Raw genomic sequence first — 21,308 nt, 5'->3', positions numbered from 1 at the left:
GGACCCTGAGCACTGAATCATCAGTATCATGAGCCCAGATGTGCATAAGTGAGCATCAGCACACATGGCATCTGGAGAAGAGAGAGTAGCTGCTCTGGGGAAGCTTTCACCCTTTCTTTCTTTTTTTTATTTTTTTTATTTTGGGGCCACACCCAGCGTTGCTCAGGGGTTACTCCTGGCCGCCTGCTCAGAAATAGCTCCTGGCAGGCATGGGGGACCATATGGGACACCAGGATTCGAACCAACCACCTTTGGTCCTGGATTGGCTGCTTGCAAGGCAAACGCCGCTGTGCTATCTCTCCGGGCCCAGCTTTCACCCTTTCTTGCAGCTATGCATAGTTCTGAAAAAAAGCAGTCTGATTCTTTTCTGCATCTTTTGATCAATCTACTAGAAGGAAGATTTGGAAAAGTTTCACTTGCTTTTAATGTCTATTTGTCAAAAAGCATTCCTCAGTCTTTCTTTCTTACTCATTACTCTGAGATTGCTCTTCCTGTTTTGTTGATATTAATCATGAGAAAGGTAAATTATTTATAACCAGCTTTACTAAACTTATTACTTAATTTCCTAAAACATCTGTGGGTTGAATTTTTATATTTGTACTTGTGTGTGTGTATATATATCTTGCAATAAGGTATGTATGTAGAAATGTAAGAAATTTCCAGAATACTGTTACCCAAAATTTAATTAAATAAACCTCTTTGTGTCAATTAGTACTTTCCTTTCTTTACCTTAAGTCAATGAATACTTTATAATCTCTGAATTAAAAAATAAATACATTTTTTCTTAATTCTAAATATACGTAATGCAATGTTGGTGTCCTCTCTTTCCAAATCACATCTAAATACTTATAAATTGTATATAAGTTTGCTAGGTCCAGCAATAAGTTACTTTTAAAAAATTAAAGAAAATAATTAGACTGAGAATGTAGCTCAACAGTAGAGCACATGCATTGTGTGGGTAATGCCCGAGATTTTATTCCTTCCTCAAAAATACATTATTTGAACCTTAGAGAGATAGAAGAGATGATAGATCACTTGCCTTGCCTTTTCCCAACTACAGTTTGATCCCCAGCATCAATATAACCCCCCAATCATGGAGTGATCCCTAAGCACAAAGCCTAACATAAGCCCTCAGCATTACTAGATGTGGCCCAAAAGCAACAATAAAAAATTAAGTTAAAGGTAAATTAGCAATAATTTACTGGAGCAATATCACAGTGGTAGGGTATTTGCCTTGCACACTGCTGCTTAGGACAGACCTGGGTTCAATCCCCAGTGTCCAATATGGTCCCCCATGCTTGGAGTGATTTCTGAGCGCATAGCCAGGAGTAACCCCTGATTGTTTCTAGGTGTAGCCCCCCAAAAAAACAAAACATAAAGCCAAAAAGACAAATTAGCTGTTTGATTACTTCAGTTTGACCAAATTTCTACAGTCTTTTTTCAGTGTTTTTCCCCATGGGTTTATATATATATATATGACAAAGAAAACTTGCTGGTATAGAGAAATTTTGGGAATTTCATGAAAAATATTTTTAGAAATGTAGCCTCATTTTTTACTCCTTTTTAATTACGTATGTGTGTATATTCTTTAATTGGTGATTTATTTGGATTAAGATTTCCATCTTAGAACCTGAATTATCAGTAATATAGGAAGATTGAAGAGAAACTAATATGAAAGGTCAAGAAACAGTGGAAGTAGAAGATTTGAATAAGGTAAGAAATTAAGGGGCCGGAGAGATAGCACAGCAGTGTTTGCCTTGCAAGCAGCCGATCCAGGACCAAAGGTGGTTGGTTTGAATCCCGGCATCCCATATGGTCTCCCTGCCAGCCAGGATCTATTTCTGAGCAGATAGCCAGGTATAACCCCTGAGCACCGCCGGGTGTGGTCCAAAAACCAAAAAAAAAAAAAAAAGAAATTAAGGTTGGAAATATGCCTCAGTGGTAAAGTGAATACTTTGCATACATGATATCTGGGTTGTTAAAACACACACACACATACACATATACACAAAGGAATGGAGTGGTAGTACAGTGGGTAAAGTTCTTACTTTGCACATGGCCAACACTAGTTCAATCCTCAGTGCTCCATATGGTTTCCTGAGCACCACAAAGAGTGACTCATTGCAGTCAGGAGTAAACCCGAAGCAAGCTGAGTGTGGCTGCAAAACATAAAAATCAAAATCAGGGGCCGGGCGGTGGCGCTGGAGGTAAGGTGCCTGCCTTACCTGCACTAGCCTAGGAGATGGACCGAGGTTCGATCCCCCGGCGTCCCATATGGTCCCCCAAGCAAGGAGCGACTTCTGAGCGCATAGCCAGGAGTAACCCCTGAGCGCTACCGGGTGTGGCCCAAAAACCAAAAAAAAAAAAAAAAAAAAAAAATCAAAATCAAAAAAATAAACAAAAAAAGCCACCCACAAAAAAATAACAACCCGGAGTAAACATTGAAGGACTTAATACCTCTATTCCCACCACTTCCACTCTCTTTGGGAATTTGGGTAATAATACAAGAATTAAGATGCTTGCCTTACATGCAGCCATTCCAGGTTCCTTTCTTGGCACCACATATGGTCACTCCAAATACTACGGGAATAATCTTTGAGCACAGAGCCAGGAGTAGTTCCTGAGAATTGACAGGTGAGGCCCAAACACTCTCATAACAGAAAAATATGAAGATACCATTTTCAATAATATGGTCATTGTAAGTAAGACAGCTTTTATTAAGATATGCTGAACATTATAAAAGGAGAAAATACAAAAGGAGAGGATGGTAAACATATATTCTATGATGTGATTAGTGGTTACAGAAGGGCCTTTCTCTTAAAAATGGAGCAATAGCAGAGTGGGAGGGTGTTTGTCCTGCATGCAGCTTTTCTGAGACAGATCTGGGTTCATCCTGCATCATATATGGTTCCCCGAGCCTGCCAGGAATGATTTTTGAGAGCAGAGCCAGGAGTAACCCCTGAGTGGTGCCTGGTGTGGGCCAAAAACCAAACCAAAACAAAACAAAACAAAAAAATAGTGTGTTTGGTTTTTTTTTTTCAGAGTGATTTCAAGGCCATATTTCCTGATGAGGGAATAAATATAAAAGTAAAAAACAGTTTAATAATAATTTTAATTGTCACTTTTAGAGCTCTGTCAACATTCCCATTTACAGCTAGACATTATTATTACAACTTTCAGATGGGGAAATTGAGACTAAGAAAACTTAAGTACCTAGTTCAGGGTTCCAGTGTTGGCAAACAGTAGAATAGAACTGTACATCATGCTGCTTCCTGACTGATCTTTTGAAGTAATGCAGTGAGTTCACTATACCCATGTGCTCTCAGACTGGAGCAGGGTCTGCAGCTTGGCAGCAGCAGCAGAGTTGGCTCAGCATTTTCTTTTTATTCATAAACTGCATTTGACCTCAATATAATTTCCTATTAGGTGTTTGTACACAAGAGAAAGTACACTTTGGCATGTTTGAATAAAGCAAATATTATAAGAGTAGTTAGACTTGGTATGAATCCCAGTGCTGGTTCTGTGAGCCTGGGCAAATTATCCAATATATAAGAATACGCTATGTACTCTATCGAATGAATATGATAATAGATACAGTCTCATAGGGATCCTAGGAAAATGAAATTTGATAATACATGTAGAGTATTTTTATCATAATATTAGTTATAGTCTATGCACAAAATAAATAGTAACTGCTATTATTGTTGCAATTATTACCAAGTAAAATTTGCTATTTTTAACAATACCGTACATTTGATAGGTACCCAAAATTTACAAAATCTTTTAAAATCACATTTTATTCTCACCCTGATTACTTTAGTATATGTAAGCCAAATATTGGCTTCATTTAATAGTTGATAAAGTAGACTTAGAAAATATACCAAGGAGTTGGGGCCGGGAAGGTGGCGCTAGAGGTAAGGTGTTTGCCTTGCAAGCACTAGCATAGGATGGACCGTGGTTCGATCCCCTGGCATCCCATATGGTCCCCCCAAGCCAGGAGCGACTTCTGAGCTCATAGCCAGGAGTAACCCCTGAGCATCAAACGGTGTGGCCCAAAAACCAAAAAAAAAAAAGAAAAGAAAATATACCAAGGAGCTATAGTACCATGAAATAGTTTTTGCCAGCTCGTATTTCTTCTGAATAATTTATAATTGAGACAAGCAGAAAATAGTTGTCAGAATTATTAAGAATCATTGTTATTTTATAATTAATTTTACAAATGCTTTTTACAGATAATGAAAATGAACCAAGGAAAAAATGAAATATTTGAAAGTGAGTTGTCAGAAGAGCAAGAAAGAAAAAAATCATTGATATCTAATTTTAATGCTGTAAAGAAGTCCTTAAAAGTTTCAAGTGAGGTATTTTGCTATTCAGGACATTCTCTCTGTTTGAATTCTTAATTTAGGAAATTAATGTAGTCATAAAACTTTATTTTAAAATAAATTAAAGCTAATATGTATTTTTATTACAATTAAGTGACTTGTTCCTGCTGAGTTTGATCACCAGTTATAAGAAACATTGAAGTAGCAGATATTGAGTTATTATGGGATTATAGTCATGAGCTGTCTTTTTTACCACTTATTTACCTCCTGGACAGTCTATTAGGAGACATATTAGATATTGGATATTAGAAAGGAGAGAGGGCTGGAAAAATAGCCCAGTGTGCTGGAGCACATCATTTACATACAGGAGTCCCAAGTTTGATCTTTAGGACAGCAGAGTGCCAAAGCAACACTGGGAGTGACAGCTGAGAACCAAAACAGGTATATCCCCCTACGCTAGTGTGGCTCCTAAATAAACCCAAAAAGAGACGTAGAAATGAGTTTTAGAAGTCTAAATCACCAGTTTATGGGATAATGACACTTCAGTTTTCAGGGTAGGTGTCAGGCAAAAGAATGTCCCAAATTTCCTGCCTTTGGAATATCTTGTGAAAGGTTGAAAATCAATACCACTAGTTCTGCGATTTAAGAGATCTACGGTACTCCTAATTTCCTCTTTTCTTCCCACCTCCTTGTCTTTCTTGTAAGCATTTTCTTTATTTCTGGTCCAAAGACTTTGTTGAAAACCCAAGTGGCTTCTCACCTAAAGTAACTTCCCATCTGAGGTCACAGAGAATTGGTTCAGTCTCTAGTTACCGTATTTTCCTGCGTATAAGACGACTTTTGAAACAAAAAAAAAGTCAACTGAAAATCTGGGGTATATCCCGAAAAATGTTTTTTTTTTTTCTTTTTTTTTTTAAATTTATTTAAACACCTTAATTACATACATGATTGTGTTTGGGTTTCAGTCATGTAAAGAACACCACCCATCACCAGTGCAACATTCCCATCACCAGTGTCCCAAGTCTCCCTTCGCCCCACCCGACCCCCGCCTGTACTCTAGACAGGCTCTCCATTTTCCTCATACATTCTCATTATTAGGACAGTTCAAAATGTAGTTATTTCCCTAACTAAACTCATCACTCTTTGTGGTGAGCTTCCTGAGGTGAGCTGGAACTTCCAGCTCTTTTCTCTTTTGTGTCTGAAAATTATTATTACAAGGGTGTCTTTCATTTTTCTTAAAACCCATAGATGAGTGAGACCATTCTGCGTTTTTCTCTCTCTCTCTGACTTATTTCACTCAGCATAATAGATTCCGTGTACATCCATGTATAGGAAAATTTCATGACTTCATCTCTCCTGACAGCTGCATAATATTCCATTGTGTATATGCCGCTAAACGAAAATTGTCTGAATATTGCCACAATACGAATTTTCCAACTCGATCTTGCACCAATCACTGCAAGGCTGCTCGGACCGCCTCTCTAACTCAGCCAATCCAAGCAGGCTTTTTAGGCATGCAAATTAAACAATGTTCTGGACCCGAATCTACACTGTCAAAAGCCTGCTCAGATTGGCCAAAGTCAGAGAGGAAGTCTAGTACAGTATAACCTTTGAACCTTTGCTTGTTGTGATTGGCTCACTGTGGTACATGAGCACAGGAACACATGCAGCACATGCAGCACAGGAATGTTCTGTCTGATACAGCGAATATAGGCCTAAACCTATGTTTTAACTGCAAAATTAGGGGGTCGTCTTATACGCCCGGTAGTCTCATACGCCAGAAAATACGATATTCACTAGCCAATTGCTGCAAATTCTATGTCACCGATGATGAAATTTGGTAAAAATCTATAGATTTTCTCTTAGGATAGTTTTCTCTTAGGAATAGGAAAAAAAATAGACGAAGGCCTGGTTGATTAAGTTACCTTCTTTAAGCAGAATAATGTTGATGTTTTGAGGCCACAGGGTTTGTTTGTGGCACTTGTTTGTCATTACTTTTTTGTGGCACTTAGCAGTTACTCCTGGCTCTGAATTCAGGAATCACTCCTGGTGGGCATGGGGGACCATGTGGGATACTGGGAATCAAACCCAGATTGACCATATGCAAGGCAAATGCCCTACCCATTGTACTATCACTCTGGCCCCAAACCCTAGATTGACCACATGCAAGGCAAATGTCCTACCCACTGTACTATCACTCTGGCCCCAAAGAAGAATAATTTTTAATTAACAGTATTTAATATAGTTAAGACATCTGAATTTCGTCTTTACTTCCTGAGTTAAATTTACTTCCTGAGTTAAATTAAACAGATCATTTGAGCTCTCCTCACTTCTGTTTCAATGTCTCTATACCATCAGGTTAGCACAAGATTAAAGATAAATCACATTACATATTGTTCTATAAAAACTAATTGGAGTATAGGGGTGCAGATAAAGGGGTTAAGACACCACCTACTTTGAGAGATTTGGGACATTGGTGATGGGAATGTTGCACAGATGAAGGTGGGTGTTCTTTATATGACTGAAACCCAACTACAATCATGTGCATAATCAAGGTGTTTAAATAAAGATATAGAGAGAGACATCTAGCTTGAATGGGCTGACCCTAATCTGATCACTGGAACTACCTAATTCCATAAACAGAGCCAGCAGCAGCCCAAAAACCCTCTAAAACATTAATTAATTAAATTGAATTATAGTTAATTAATTAAATTACAGTTTACATGGAGTATATGTTTAAGGAGTATAATTTCAGTTCTTTTTAATTCAGAACCTAAATGCTATCAAAGTACGTACACCCCCATCCTCGAGCCCAAGATTCCCTCCACCTAAAATATAATCTTTTAAAAAATGATCAAATGTTAACAGATAATGAAACTATTTAATGCAGACATTGATGAAGAAGAATTGTCTCAAGATAAGCCTTGTTTAAGATAGGACTGGCTCTAAAAGCTTAATATTTCAACTATAAATGAAAGAAACTAAGACAATGGAGCCAGAGAGATAGCACAGCAGTAGGGCATTTCCCTTGTATGCAGCCGATTCAGGACGAATCCCAGCATCTCATATGGTCCCGTGCCTGCCAGGAGCGATTTCTGAAGCACAGAGCCAGGAGTAAGCCCTGAACACAGCCAGATGTGACCCCCCCCCTAGAAAAAACAGTTTCATTTAAATAATTTATTTAGATAATCTTTGTCTTGATTACTAAAGAAAGGAGTCTACCAAAAGGCTAGGTTTGAAATATTAAATTTTTAATTGTTGGAATTATTTCAAAGATTCTGTTTTAGAAATATACTTTTATGGAAAAAATTATCTTTCTTTACTTCTTGATCAGGAATTGCAAAAGTCAAGGTCAGAAATAACAGGCCTTTATAATGAAATTCAAAGTCTTCCAGGGGCAGCAGAAGAGAGAGACCAGTTTTTAATAGAATATGAATTGCTGCAAAGAGAGAATTATGAATTAGAGACAAAGGTGAGATTATTATGTAAAGTTTATTGTATGAGTTCATTGTATGACATCTCTTACGAGTATAAGTTAAATGGAAATTTATTTTCAGTAAGAGCTGACTTGAAAGTGGAATTTCTGGGGCCAGGGAGATAGCACAGCCGCGTTTGCCTTGCAAGCAGCCGACCCAGGACCTAAGGTGGTTGGTTCGAATTCCAGCGTCCCATATAGTTCCTTGTGCCTGACAGGAGCTATTTTCTGAGCAGATAGCCAGGAGTAACTCTTGAGCACTGCTGGGTGTGGCCCAAAAACCAAAAAAAAGAAAGTGGAATTTCTATTTTTCTAAAATAACTTGTAATATTATATGGATTATTAAAATGCCTTTCAGAATAAATATTCAGACATGAGCCAGTATTTTACTCACAATTAATTTGTTTGAATTTTTCACTTTAAGCCAACTACCCAATAGTTTCATCTGTAGGAAAACATGACCATTTTCTTAAAGCATTATCTTCTAGTCAAAGACTTACTTAAAGTAAAATAGTTACCTTGGGGCTGGAGAGATAGCACAGCTGTAGGGAATTTGCCTTGCTCGAAGCTGATTCTTACAGAAGTGGTTCAAATCCTGGCATCCCATATGGTCCCCTGTGCCTGCCCGGAGCAACTTCTGAGTGAAGAGCCAGGAGTAACACCTGAGCACCTCTAGGTGTGGACCCCCCAAAATAGTTACCTTACAATTTACCAATTATACTAATGGGTATATGATCAAAAGAATAGAAGTAGGGGGAGGGGGGAATAAAAAAAAAAAGAATAGAAGTAATGGGTTTTTTGTTTGTTTGTTTAACCCTAGCAACACTCAGAGGTTACTTTTGGCTCTGCACTCAGGAATCAATCTTGGGAACTCAGGGATCCAGGAAACCATATGGGATGCCTGGGATCAAACCCAGAGTGGCTGCATGCAAGGCAAGTGTCTCACCTGTTGTATTATCTCTCCTGCCCAAGAGGTTTAAAGGACATATTTGTTTGTTTGGCATAGTAAAATGAAGCCAAAATGAAGAAGCAATCCAAGTGCCCATAGTAACTAATTTTTTTTTAAGTTGTGTTTTAATAGGAGGCCAAACCAATAGTATAGTGGGTAAGGTGCTTGCCTTGCACACTGCTGACCTGGGTTTGATTCCTGGCATCCCATATAGTTACCCTGAGCACAGATTCCTGAGCTCAGGGCTAGGAGTAACCTCTGATCACTGCTGGTTGTGGCCCCCCAAAAAAACAAATAAATAAATATGTATTAAATACATACACTGCAATATTTTTAGCCTTAAAAAGGAAGGAAATTTTTGACTTCAATAGATTAAAGTTTAAGTAAAGTAAATTGGCACAATAATACAAATACCATGTGATTCCACTTATATGAGTTTCAGGTGGTCCCTGATCTAACAATAATTCCAATAGTATACTACCAATAGTATAGTGGGTAAGGTGCTTGCCTTGCACACTGCTGACCTGGGTTTGATTCCTGGCATCCCATATAGTTACCCTGAGCACAGATTCCTGAGCTCAGGGCTAGGAGTAACCTCTGATCACTGCTGGTTGTGGCCCCCCAAAAAAACAAATAAATAAATATGTATTAAATACATACACTGCAATATTTTTAGCCTTAAAAAGGAAGGAAATTTTTGACTTCAATAGATTAAAGTTTAAGTAAAGTAAATTGGCACAATAATACAAATACCATGTGATTCCACTTATATGAGTTTCAGGTGGTCCCTGATCTAACAATAATTCAGCTAACAGTTGATTTACTTTCTGTTGGTGTGAAAGTGGTAAATATTTAGTAGAAGTTGTATCTTGAATTTTGAGCTTCCCACCTGACATATCGTGCTCTTGATATGCAGGACAGTGGTAGTCAGGAGGGTAAACAACCAAGACTTTGGGCCTGAAAGATAGAAAAGTGGCTAGGGTTGTAGAGTTCTTTGGCCAACTCTGTTTTGATCCCTAGCACCACAAATGGTTCCCCGAACACTGCCAGGAGCAGCCCTGAGACTGCTGAGTGTGGGGCCCGGAGATATAGCACAGTGGCGTTTGCCTTGCAAGCAGCCGATCCAGGACCAAAGGTGGTTGGTTCGGATCCCGGTGTCCCATATGGTCCCCCGTGCCTGCCAGGAGCTATTTCTGAGCAGACAGCCAGGAGTAACCCCTGAGCACCGCCGGGTGTGGCCCAAAAACCAAAAAGAAAAAAACAAAAAGAGACTGCTGAGTGTGATCCAATCCCTTCCTCACACACAAAGCCACAACTGAGATGACACAGTGTACTATGTTGGCTCTATTTTCAATATATATTTCCATCCTACAGTAGGTATATTGGGGTACAACTACATCATATGTTAATCATAAAAATTAAGCATATGGTCTGGAGAGAAAGTGCAACAGCTAGGGCACTTTTATGTAGCTAATTGGGTTCAATCCCTAATATTCCATACATGGCCCCCTAAGCACCACCAAGAATAATGTCTGAGTGCAGAGCCAGAAGTAACTTCTGACAGTTGCTGGTGTGGCCCCAAAATAAAAATTAATTGATTAATTAAAGTGTAATAGTCATTTCCAGGAATAGGGAAAGATAATATTGTATAAAAGCAATTCCAGGGCCCGGAGAGATAGCACAGTGGCGTTTGCCTTGCAAGCAGCCGATCCAGGACCAAAGGTGGTTGGTTCGAATCCCGGTGTCCCATATGGTCCCCCGTGCCTGCCAGGAGCTATTTCTGGGCCACACCCAGCAGTGCTCAGGGGTTACTCCTGGCTGTCTGCTCAGAAATAGCTCCTGGCAGGCACGGGGGACCATATGGGACACCGGGATTTGAACCAACCACCTTTGGTCCTGGATCGGCTGCTTGCAAGGCAAACGCCACTGTGCTATCTCTCCGGGCCCCAGGAGCTATTTCTGAGCAGACAGCCAGGAGTAACCCCTGAGCACTGCCGGGTGTGGCCCAAAACCAAAAAAAAAAAAAAGGCAATTTCAGATCACAATACTGGTAATCTGGCTTGCTCTTTTCTGTCTTTGCCTCTATATCTCTCTGTCTATCTTATACACACACACAAACACAAACATGCTTGCTCTGGATCTTGCTTTCTCTCAATAAACACTTTGTGGTGGTGGGACTGGTATCGAAATTTTATATGCCTAAAACACAACTATCAATAACTTGTAGATCATGGTTCTTTAAGTAAATAAATAAAAAAAATTTTTTTTTGGTTTTTTGTTTTTGGGCCACACCCGGCATTGTTCAGGGGTTACTCCTGGCTGTCTGCTCAGAAATAGCTCCTGGCAGGCACGGGGGACCATATGGGACATTGGGATTCGAACCAACCACCTTTGGTCCTGGATCGGCTGTTTGCAAGGCAAACGCCGCTGTGCTATCTCTCCAGGCCCAATAAATAAAAATTTTAAAACGAGACAATAATCAGGGGGCCGGAGAGATAGCATGGAGGTAGGGCTTTTGCCTTGCATGCAGAAGGACAGTGGTTCGAATCCCAGCATCCCATATGGTCCCCTGAGTTTGCCAGGAGCGACTTCTGAGCGTGGAGCCAGGAGTAACTCCTGAGCGCTGCCGGGTGTGACCCAAAAACAAAAAAAAAAATTAAAAAAATAATTTAAAGCTGGAGTGATAGTACAGGGAGTAGAATATTTGTCTTGCAGACAACTGGCCCATATTTGATCCCCAGAATCTCATTTGGTCCCTTGAGTTTACCAGAAGTGAACCCTGAGTGTGGAGACAGAAGTAAGCTCTGAGCAACACTGGGTGTGGCTCAAATAAAACAAAAACAAACCAAAAATCACAAATCATTTTATTTGGAAAAAATTTCAAACTTACAGAAAATTTGCAAAATGATTAGCAAAATTTTTCATTGAACTTTTTTCTCCAAATGTTAACTCTATACTGTTTTCTCTCTCTCTCTTTCTTTGTCTCAAACACACACACACTCACACACTTTCCCCCCTAAAGCCCTTGAAAGTAAGTTGATTACAATAATATTCCTTTATCCCTAAATATTTTGTGCATGTTTGCTAAAAAGAAATGACAACTCTTTTTATTGTTGTTTGTTTTGGTGTCATACCATGCAGTGCTCAGGGGTTACTCTTGCTTTGTGCTCAAAAATTACTCCTTGTAGGTGCCAGAGTGGTGGCACAAGTGGTAAGGCATCTAGCCTAGGACAGACAGACATTTGATCCCCTGGCATCCCATATGGTTCCTCAATCCAGGAGCAATTTCTGTCTGCATAGCCAGGAATAACCCCTGAGCATCACCAAGTGTAGCCCAAAAAACAAAAAAACAAACAAAAAAATTACTCCTTGCAGGCTTGTGAAACCATATGGGGATGCTAAGGTCGGCTGAATGTAAGGCAAACATCCTATCCACTGTGATACCATTCTGGACCAAGGAAAAGACAATTCTTACCAATAGTATAAATCTCCAAATCAAGAAAAGTAAATTACTACAATGCTATTATCTGAGCTATGAATGTGTTCAAATTCCACCAATTTTTCCACCTTTTATAGTAAAGGAAGAGTGATTTTTTTCCAGTCCAGAACCTAGTCCAAGATCATACAGTGCGTTTTCTTTTTTCTGTAGCTTTTTTAATTATTCTTTTTTTTTTTTTTTTTTTTTGGTTTTTTGGGCCACACCCATTAGATGCTCAGGGGTTACTCCTGGCTACACGCTCAGAAATTGCCCCTGGCTTGGGGGGACCATATGGGACACCGGGGGATCGAACCGTGGTCCTTTCCTTGGCTAGCGCTTGCAAGGCAGACACCCTACCTCCAGCGCCACCTCGCCGGCCCCCTTTTTTAATTATTCTTAACTATTCTTCAGTCTGTCTTTGTTGTTCTAACTTTGATGCTTTTCTGGAGTCCACACCATTTGTTTTGAATAATATCTCTCAATTTGGACTTGTCTGGTATCTTCCCACACTTAACTCAGTTATACAATATTGACAGGATTCTCAGGTATGTGCTATCCTTATCTGCCTTATATTGAGAACTGATGATTTCATCGCTCTGTTAATAGAGATATTAATTTCATATCATTTGATTAAGGCACCATCTGCCATAATTCTCAACTCTGTAAAGTTACTATTTTTCCTTTTGAAAATAACAAGTTTATTATGAGGAGGTGCTTTAAGGCCATATGTATTCTGTTTTCTATGAAACACTTGCAATGAAGTGTTTCTGTTTGAACTTGTTTTGTTTGCTTTGGGGCCATACCCTGCGGTGCAGAGGGGTTATTACTAGCTCTGTGTTCAAGAATAACTCCTAGGGAGCTCAGGGAACCATATGGTATGCCAGGGATTAAACACGGACAACCAAGTGCATGGCCAACGCCCTACCCACTGCACTATTGCTCCAGCCCCCTGTTTCAAATTTTTTGTTCTTAAAGTTCATTCTTTAGACTTAAATTTACTCTTACTATGAGTTACATATGCTTTACACAGTGACAATGGGGTTTGATCCCCAGCACCCTATCTGGTTCCCCAAGCCTGCTAAGGTTAAGCCCTGAGTGCAGAGTAAAGCCTCAGCACTCCCTGGTGTAGCCCAGAAACCAAAGATGTCTGTCATGTATTCTGAAGCCCCTATGTTGTAGGACCTTTTCTTTTTAATTACAGTACCAAAACTCATAGCTAAAGAATTTTGAAATTCGGGGCCGGGCGGTGGCGCTGGAGGTAAGGTGCCTGCCTTACCTGCGCTAGCCTAGGAGACGGACCGCGGTTCGATCCCCCGGCGTCCCATATGGTCCCCCAAGCCAGGAGCGACTTCTGAGCGCATATAGCCAGGAGTAACCCCTGAGCGTCACCGGGTGTGGCCCAAAAACCCAAAAAAAAAAAAAAAAAAAAGAATTTTGAAATTCAAAAACATTTGATCATGTAGGCCTACACCCTAAATTTGTAGTTTAGAATGTATAGTCTCAAGTGACATGGGGATTCTCGGCCTACACTCTGTCCTCCTTATTGAAAAGCCAGTATTTTTTCATTTGTTTGTTTGGTTTTTATTTTGGGGCCACACCCAGTGGTGCTCAGGGGTTACTCCTCCTGGCTCTGCACTCAGAAATCACTCCTGGCAGGCTCAAGGGACCATATGGGATGCTGGGATTCAAACCACCATCCTTCTGCATGCAAGGCAAACGCCCTACCTTCATGCTATCTCTCCGGCCCCATGACTATTCTCAATATTGATCCCAGAATCCTCATCAGCAAAACTCCAAAAGTTTTCCATTCTCTGTACCATCTAGACTGTTTTCTTAATCTAATTTTGTTTTTTGTTTTTGTTTTTTGGTTTTTGGGCCACACCCCGAGGTGCTCAGGGGTTACTCCTGGCTATCTGCTCAGAAATAGCTCCTGGCAGGCACGGGGGACCATATGGGACACCGGGATTCGAACCAACCACCTTTGGTCCTGGATCGGCTGTTTGCAAGGCAAACCCAGCTGTGCTATCTCTCCGGGCCCTCTAGACTGTTTTCTTTTTTTTTTTTTTTTTTTTTTTTTTTTGGTTTTTGGGCCACACCCGGCGATGCTCAGGGGTTACTCCTGGCTGTCTGCTCAGAAATAGCTCCTGGCAGGCACGGGGGACCATATGGGACACCGGGATTCGAACCAACCACCTTAGGTCCTGGATCGGCTGCTTGCAAGGCAAACGCCACTGTGCTATCTCTCCGGGCCCTAGACTGTTTTTTTAAAGTTTTTTCGGCTTTCATTACTTCTTTACTTCCTAGAAACTAAAGTTTATTAGTTAATTAGATGTAATTAAATTTACTTATTTATTAGATGTGATGTTCAGATTTTAGAATGACTTTCAAGATCAATAACTTACTGGCTTTTGGGGATTCTTTTTTCCTGTCTCTAAAACTAGTGCAACTCATTAAGAAAATTTTGGTTATTGGCATTCCCCTCTGGAATCACCTACATCCCAACTTATGGTGTACAATTCCTTCCTTCCTTCTTACTTTAAAGGGCTCCCTCCTTTCTCTTTCTCTTTCTTCCAGTCTCTCTGTTTCTCTGTGTCACTATTTCTGTCTCTGACTCTGTCTCTCCCCCCCTCCCCATCATTTCTCAGTCCTTTTTCTCTCATACTAAGTATAAATAAAACTATTTCACTTTAAAAAGTGGGGATAAGAAAAAAATATTTTGACAATTCAATCATTTTCAAAATCTGATCACTCACTACTTGCTTGTGTTTCCTCAGCTGCTCATTCTGCAGTTTCTGTTTCAGAAAAGCTGTCTTCCTCCCTTCTTAACCAAAAATCTATGTTCAGTTTTACACCACTGTCTTTGATTGCCTTTGATCATATTGCATAACTAAGATGCTAAAAATGCTTCACCTGGTTCACCTCTCCTCTGAGGCCCAATTGAACATCTGTTTACATTAAACCTGGACTAGTCCTCAGGAGTGGATTGAGTTTATGAGATCACAGTCCATATCAAATAGTAATCATCTTTGGAGAAAATGCCAAGGAAACGAAATAAAAGAATCTCTTCATTAAGCTTACCCTGATCTTTAGAATTAAGTGCACTGTGTTATTAGAATGATAGTTATGCTAGAAGCTTTGTATTTTCAGACAGACTCGGAATGCTTTCTCTCTTAGTACAAACAAAATACTTTTGAATAAATATTTTGCCAAATCACACAACAGAGCAGTGACTCTCAAATTATCTTCTTGCATCGGAATTTCCTTAGAAGACTTAAAATGCCAGTACCCTGTTTCCTAGGCAAGAGCACCCTGTATAAGACTGGGTTGTGGGGTGGCAATATGAAGCTGTTTATTGCAAAGCTGCTCAGGTAATGCTCATCCACCAGAATTTGAAAAACCAATACTGTAGTCTGGGGCCTTTAACATATTCAAATGTTTCCAAACAAATAGGGTTAAAGTGAAATAAATTTGTTCTCTATAGTGGATATCTAGTATTCTTTCTAATGTTTTCTTTTTTTTTTTTTTTTTTTGGTTTTTGGGCCACACCCGGTACGCTCAGGGGTTACTCCTGGCTATGCGCTCAGAAGTCACTCCTGGCTTGGGGGACCATATGGGACACCGGGGATCGAACCGCGGTCCATCCAAGGCTAGTGCAGGCAAGGCAGGCACCTTACCTCTAGCGCCACCGCCCGGCCCCTCTAATGTTTTCTTATAGTGAAAGTTTATTTGCTTTATGAGTCAAGGAAGTACATTCAAAACTTGAAAATGAAAATGTGTGATGATAACATGAAACTATAAATACCATCGGTTTTGCTTGTAATACAAACTTCTTACAAAAAAAAACGTTTGCTAGTAAAAATGAACTCTAAACAGCATTTAGAGAAGTTAAAGTTTAAGACAAAAAAACCATAGACCTATATACATTATGCATAGCATAAAAATAGATACAATTATGGGGTTGGGGAAATAGTACAGTGGATAAGGCAAGTGGCCAACCTAGGTTCAAGCCCCAGTTCCCTATATAATTCCTTGAGCCTGCCAGAAGTAATCCCTGAGCACAGACTCAGGATCTGTGTACCATGGAGTGTGGCACCAAAACAAAAACAAAAGAAATTAAAATAAAAACAAAAATAGATTCAATTAATAGCAGCTGCGAAATATTAAGTTAAACTGGAACAGGGCTTCAATTCAGATGTCAATATATTATTTATTCTGATTTGAGTATTTAAATGGAATCAGTACTTTTTTGTAGTTCAATAAATGGAATATTTGTCTTTTTACTTAATTTTACAGGTCTTGAATCTTTCACAAGAATATGAACAATTAAATCATTTTGCTGAAAGGGAAAAAACTGCAGCTCCTAACTTAATCGCAAGAGAAAAACTCTGTGCAGATCTTGAGTCTAATTTCCCAAATTTGGAATTAGTGAATCAAAGCCCAAAGGAAGAGAGAGAGAAACTCTGGTAAATTCAGAAATTCCCATGTCTCATAATTATCTAGGAAAGGGAGAGGGTACTTTTATTTGGCATGATCATATGAGAATTTGGCATTTCTTTCCTAAGGATGTGCATTGGAGAAAAATTAGTTATATGTATATTCCCCCACAGTTTCCCTTTTGATATACTAGTATTACATTTTTTTTTAATTTTTGTTTTTTTTGGGGGGTCACACACGGCAGTGCTCAAGGGTTACTTCTGGCTCTAGGCTCAGAAATTGTCCCTGGCAGGCACAGGGGACCATATGGGATGCCGGGACTCGAACCACCGTCCTTCTGCATGAAGGGCAAACGCCTTACCTCCATGCAATCTCTCCGGTCCCTAGTTTTACATTTTTAAACTTAAAAAAAAATTGTTTTTCCCTGAGACCAAAGAGATAGTACAGCAAGAAAGGTGCCTGCTAGCACCCCCATTTCATTCCTAGTACCTCCATTCCATTCTCACTATCTATGAATTTAGTTTTATATAATTACAAATATATGTAAGATAATAAATTATTCTTTTTCTATGACTTATATTTCTTAGTATCTTCATGGTTCATCCATACTCTCAAAATCACAACATTTCCTTTTTCCATGTAACTGTTGTCTTTTATATCTCTCTGGAAATGACTATGCAATTGTATGCTTGTTGCTATGAATTTGTTTTGATTTTTTATGTATTCTCAAGATTAGCCTCCTGTCACACACAATTTGAAAAGATTTTATACTATTCAGTACGTTGCCTTTTCACTTAGTTTTTAAATTAAATTTCTTTATTTTAGACACTGATTTAGAGTTGTTCATAATAGTCATATCTGGCTTTCTATATTCTTTTTTTTTTGTGTGTGTGTGTGTGGTTTTTGGGTCTCACCCGGCAGTGCTCAGGGATTATTCCTGGCACCAGGCTCAGAAATTGCTCCTGGTAGGCACGGGGGACCATATGGGGTGCCGGGATTCGAACCGATGACCTCCTGCATGAAGGGCAAATGCCTTACTTCTATGCTATCTCTCTGGCCCCGGCATTCTATATTCTAACTCTAATCTCACCACCAACATATTATTACCACCACCCTAGTTATCACTTTCCTAACCTCCCCAAAGCCTGCCCCTTGGCAGGTATGAATAATTTACTTAATATTACTTGGTACAACTAAATGGCAATGAAATTAAAGAAAAAACTGCATTAAAAGAAAATTTGCGAAAATTTTGATATTTCACAATAATGTCTTTATGTCATTGTCTGAAGGTCTACTAAACTATATATTGCCGGTTGAGTGTTCTCCCGTTGATTATGTTTGTTGAGGATATATGGCTTCTATGATAATTTCACTCTATTTTGGTGTATACCTACTGGGAAATCGGTATTAAAATTATGGAGGTGTTGCGTGTGGCTTAAGTGGCCATGGTCCAAAAATAGGATCTGCAGAACTGGGCTGATGAGTTCATATGGCACAGTGGTAGTTTGTACGACTCAGAAGGTCCCCAGTGTGATCATCTGAGAGACTGGTATGTTCATGAGTTTTTCCTGCTCTTGTACCTCTCTTTTCTGGAAGTACAGAGGCCTCTAGCATACTCAGGGGGAAGGGAAAGCCTGGTTCAAAATGTCCCCCAGAAGTGTCAGTCACATACCCGGCATCCCTGGACCTTTGGCTAGGACTATGCAGAGATGAGTAGAAAAGCAATGAAGCCGGCCCATTGGTATGGCTGCGTTATTGCCTTTTCCTTTTTTAAGTGGTGTTCTTTGCTGTGGAGAAGCTTTATAATTTTCTGTTTTTCTACTTTTTATTGGTACAATTGTAAATGCAATTGTTCATTCTTTTTGATAGTGAAAGAGTATTTTAATATATTCAAATGCAGCTAATAAAAACGTTTTATTATAATTGACTAGTTTTATTTTATAAGTTTTATTTTAATTTAAAGAACCATGATTACAAAATTATTGACAGTTGAGTTTTAGGTATATAATATTTCAACATCAATTCAACCACAGTGTCATCTCCCTTCATCAGTGCTCCTGCACTCTGCCATCCCTCAGCCCATCCCCTCTTTCTGTGGCCATTACAAAGTTAGCAGTTGGAACTAGATCTTATGTTTTCAGTGTTGTCAACTCTGTTGTGCCTTTCTTAAGTAACTGATTTTTGAAATATTTTTCTTGTGAAGTGACTGCTGAATTCTGTGAAATCTTATTTTGGATTTTAAGATTTCTGTATATATTCTAAATCTAAGTTAAATCATGTTACTTTATTTTATCTTTTTAATATAATATTTTTATTTAAGCACCATGATTACAAACATAATTATAGTTGGGTTTTAGTCACAAACAAAACACCCCCCTTCACCAGTGCAACATTCCCATCCCATGCCTGTATTCGAGACAGGCGCTTGACTAGTTAATTTTTTAAGTTCATTAAGTTGTATTTTTTTTCCTTCTTAAAGGATATGTGTTAAAAAAAAAAAAAACATTAGTAAAGGTGTTAAAGTGTCAATCACTGTTGTTTGCATAGGCCCAGCAAAATATGGGGAAAACGGGAAAAAAATCGTTGGCCTCATTACAAGAAGGCCTCCCCCAGAAGTTTATTAGCATAAGACCGACTCTGGGCTCCAGGCATACCAGTCTGTTCAACTCCTGAGTCATTCTCCATGGTCCCAGTGAAGCTTTTTCCGTACTTTAGCTGTTGTTGGTGTCAGGTTCCTGTATTTAAAGATTCTGGATTCTGTGCATTTCCTTCATCGAAGTCAGGCTGATGTGGAGCATCCTCTGGTATCACCTCACCATTAGATGCGGAGAGACCTGCCCTGCAAGCAGGTGTTGAGAGCACTCTTGGGAGTAAATCAATGTCAGAGCAGTGGTAGGGTCTTCCCTGGTAGAGGTTTTCGTCCTGGTAATGTTATAGTCAATTGTGGTTATTTCCATAGATGGTATCTATTGTTCAGGGGTGTATGGGCAATGCCCATCCTTCAGAGGCCTGAGTCAAGTCATTATGCCAATTTTCAGGGTATAAGACCTAACTGCGGGGCTAGAGAGATAGCCTGGAGGTAAGGCGTCTGCCTTCCAGGCAGAAGGGCGGTGGTTCAAAGGGCGGTGTGACCAAAAAAAAAAAAAAAAAGACCTAACTGCATTACAAAATTTGTGTTCCCATCTCTATTAGATAAGAACTTGTTTGCATATGTAATATTTTCCCATTTTAATGTGCCTATGCAAAAGAGAAACAATGCCACATTCCCTGTAACTTGGTTCTATCATGAATTCTATACAGAGATATTCTTCTGCCAGCATTGCTTATTGAACAGATCTCAAAGGGGAAAAAGCAAATAAACAAACAAAAAACCAGCGGGCAACATTGTCGTTGTTCAAAGAGAGTTATAGATGTTAAGGAAATACATCAAAGATATACAAAAAAGGTACACATGCACCTTTTATGTTTTAGAAATCCTCAGGGGGGGGGGAGGGTGTTGTTTTCGAAACACCACTTTGGTCTTTGATTTGGCCATCTGGAGTCTGTAGACAGCTCCCAGCACTCCCGTATCTGGAAATGTCTTTGAGTGGAGTATCTCGAAACTGATTATTATTGTTGTTGTTGTTGTTGTTGTTGTTATAAGGGAGTTGGAGGATAGGAGTTCATAGATAATAAAATTGATAGGAAGAGAGTATTGGTTTCTTCTCAGGCTGAGAGTCTATTTTTCCATTTGGGAACTGACTGGCAGTTAGCTTGAGATAGGATATTAATCTACTTCATAAGGAGCAAAGATCTGAGGGTATAAAAGGTTACATGTGGGGTAATAGACAGTGGGGGTGAGAGTAAAGAACTAGAAATGAGCCTGCAAGTGGTGAGCCTAGGGGGGAAGAGAATAATACAACATAGACATTCTATATATTGTAATCATAGATGAACACCTATGATATCCTATTTAATTATCTATACTGTATAACACAAAGTTTAACACAAATTTTTAGTATTAAATTTTGTGACCTTTGACTTTCCTAAGCACTTTTTCTACATAAGAAAGAAATAGGGGGGCCGGGCGGTGGCCCAAGAGGTAAGGTGCCTGCCTTGCCTGCACTAGCCTTGGACAGACCACAGTTCGATCCCCCGGCGTCCCATATGGTCCCCCAAGCCAGGAGCAACTTCTGAGCTCATAGCCAGGAGTAACCCCTGAGCGTTACCGGGTGTGGCCCAAAAACCAAAAAAAAAAAAAAAAGAAAGAAAGAAAGAAAGAAATAGGGAGGGCCTGGAGAGATAGCACAGCGGCGTTTGCCTTGCAAGCAGCCGATCCAGGACCTAAGGTGGTTGGTTCGAATCCCGGTGTCCCATATGGTCCCCCGTGCCTGCCAGGAGCTATTTCTGAGCAGATAGCCAGGAGTAACCCCTGAGCACTGCCGGGTGTGACCCCAAAAAAAAAAAAAAACAAAAAAAGAAAAAAAGAAAAGAAAAAAAAAGAGAAAGAAACAGGGAACCAAAATGGTAGCACCAGGTAGTGTTTGCCTTGCACACAGCCAACCTAGGTTCAATAATAATAATATTTCAAAATTAATTTATCTTTTTGCTTTGGGGCTACCACTGAGCTATGCCCAGCTGCTGGCATGGAGCCTGGAGTTATTCCCATGA

General features: G+C 39.6%; 1 protein-coding gene across 1 annotated transcript in view; it reads left to right on the top strand.

Moving 5' to 3' along the window:
- Window positions 1-4,241: 4,241 nt before the first annotated feature.
- Window positions 4,242-21,308, top strand: part of CCDC30 (coiled-coil domain containing 30) — a 63,779-nt gene continuing 46,712 nt past the window's right edge. Inside the window, exons 1-3 of the mRNA XM_049774725.1 lie at window positions 4,242-4,358; window positions 7,657-7,794; window positions 16,518-16,687. Coding sequence (XP_049630682.1) covers window positions 4,242-4,358; window positions 7,657-7,794; window positions 16,518-16,687 — 425 coding nt within the window. The remainder of the gene's footprint in view (window positions 4,359-7,656; window positions 7,795-16,517; window positions 16,688-21,308) is intronic.

This window comes from Suncus etruscus, chromosome 6, assembly GCF_024139225.1.
Source record: "Suncus etruscus isolate mSunEtr1 chromosome 6, mSunEtr1.pri.cur, whole genome shotgun sequence".
NCBI lineage: Eukaryota > Metazoa > Chordata > Mammalia > Eulipotyphla > Soricidae > Suncus > Suncus etruscus.
The sequence above is the reverse complement of the archived record's forward strand: the minus strand, read 5'-3'. Positions and strand labels throughout refer to the sequence as shown.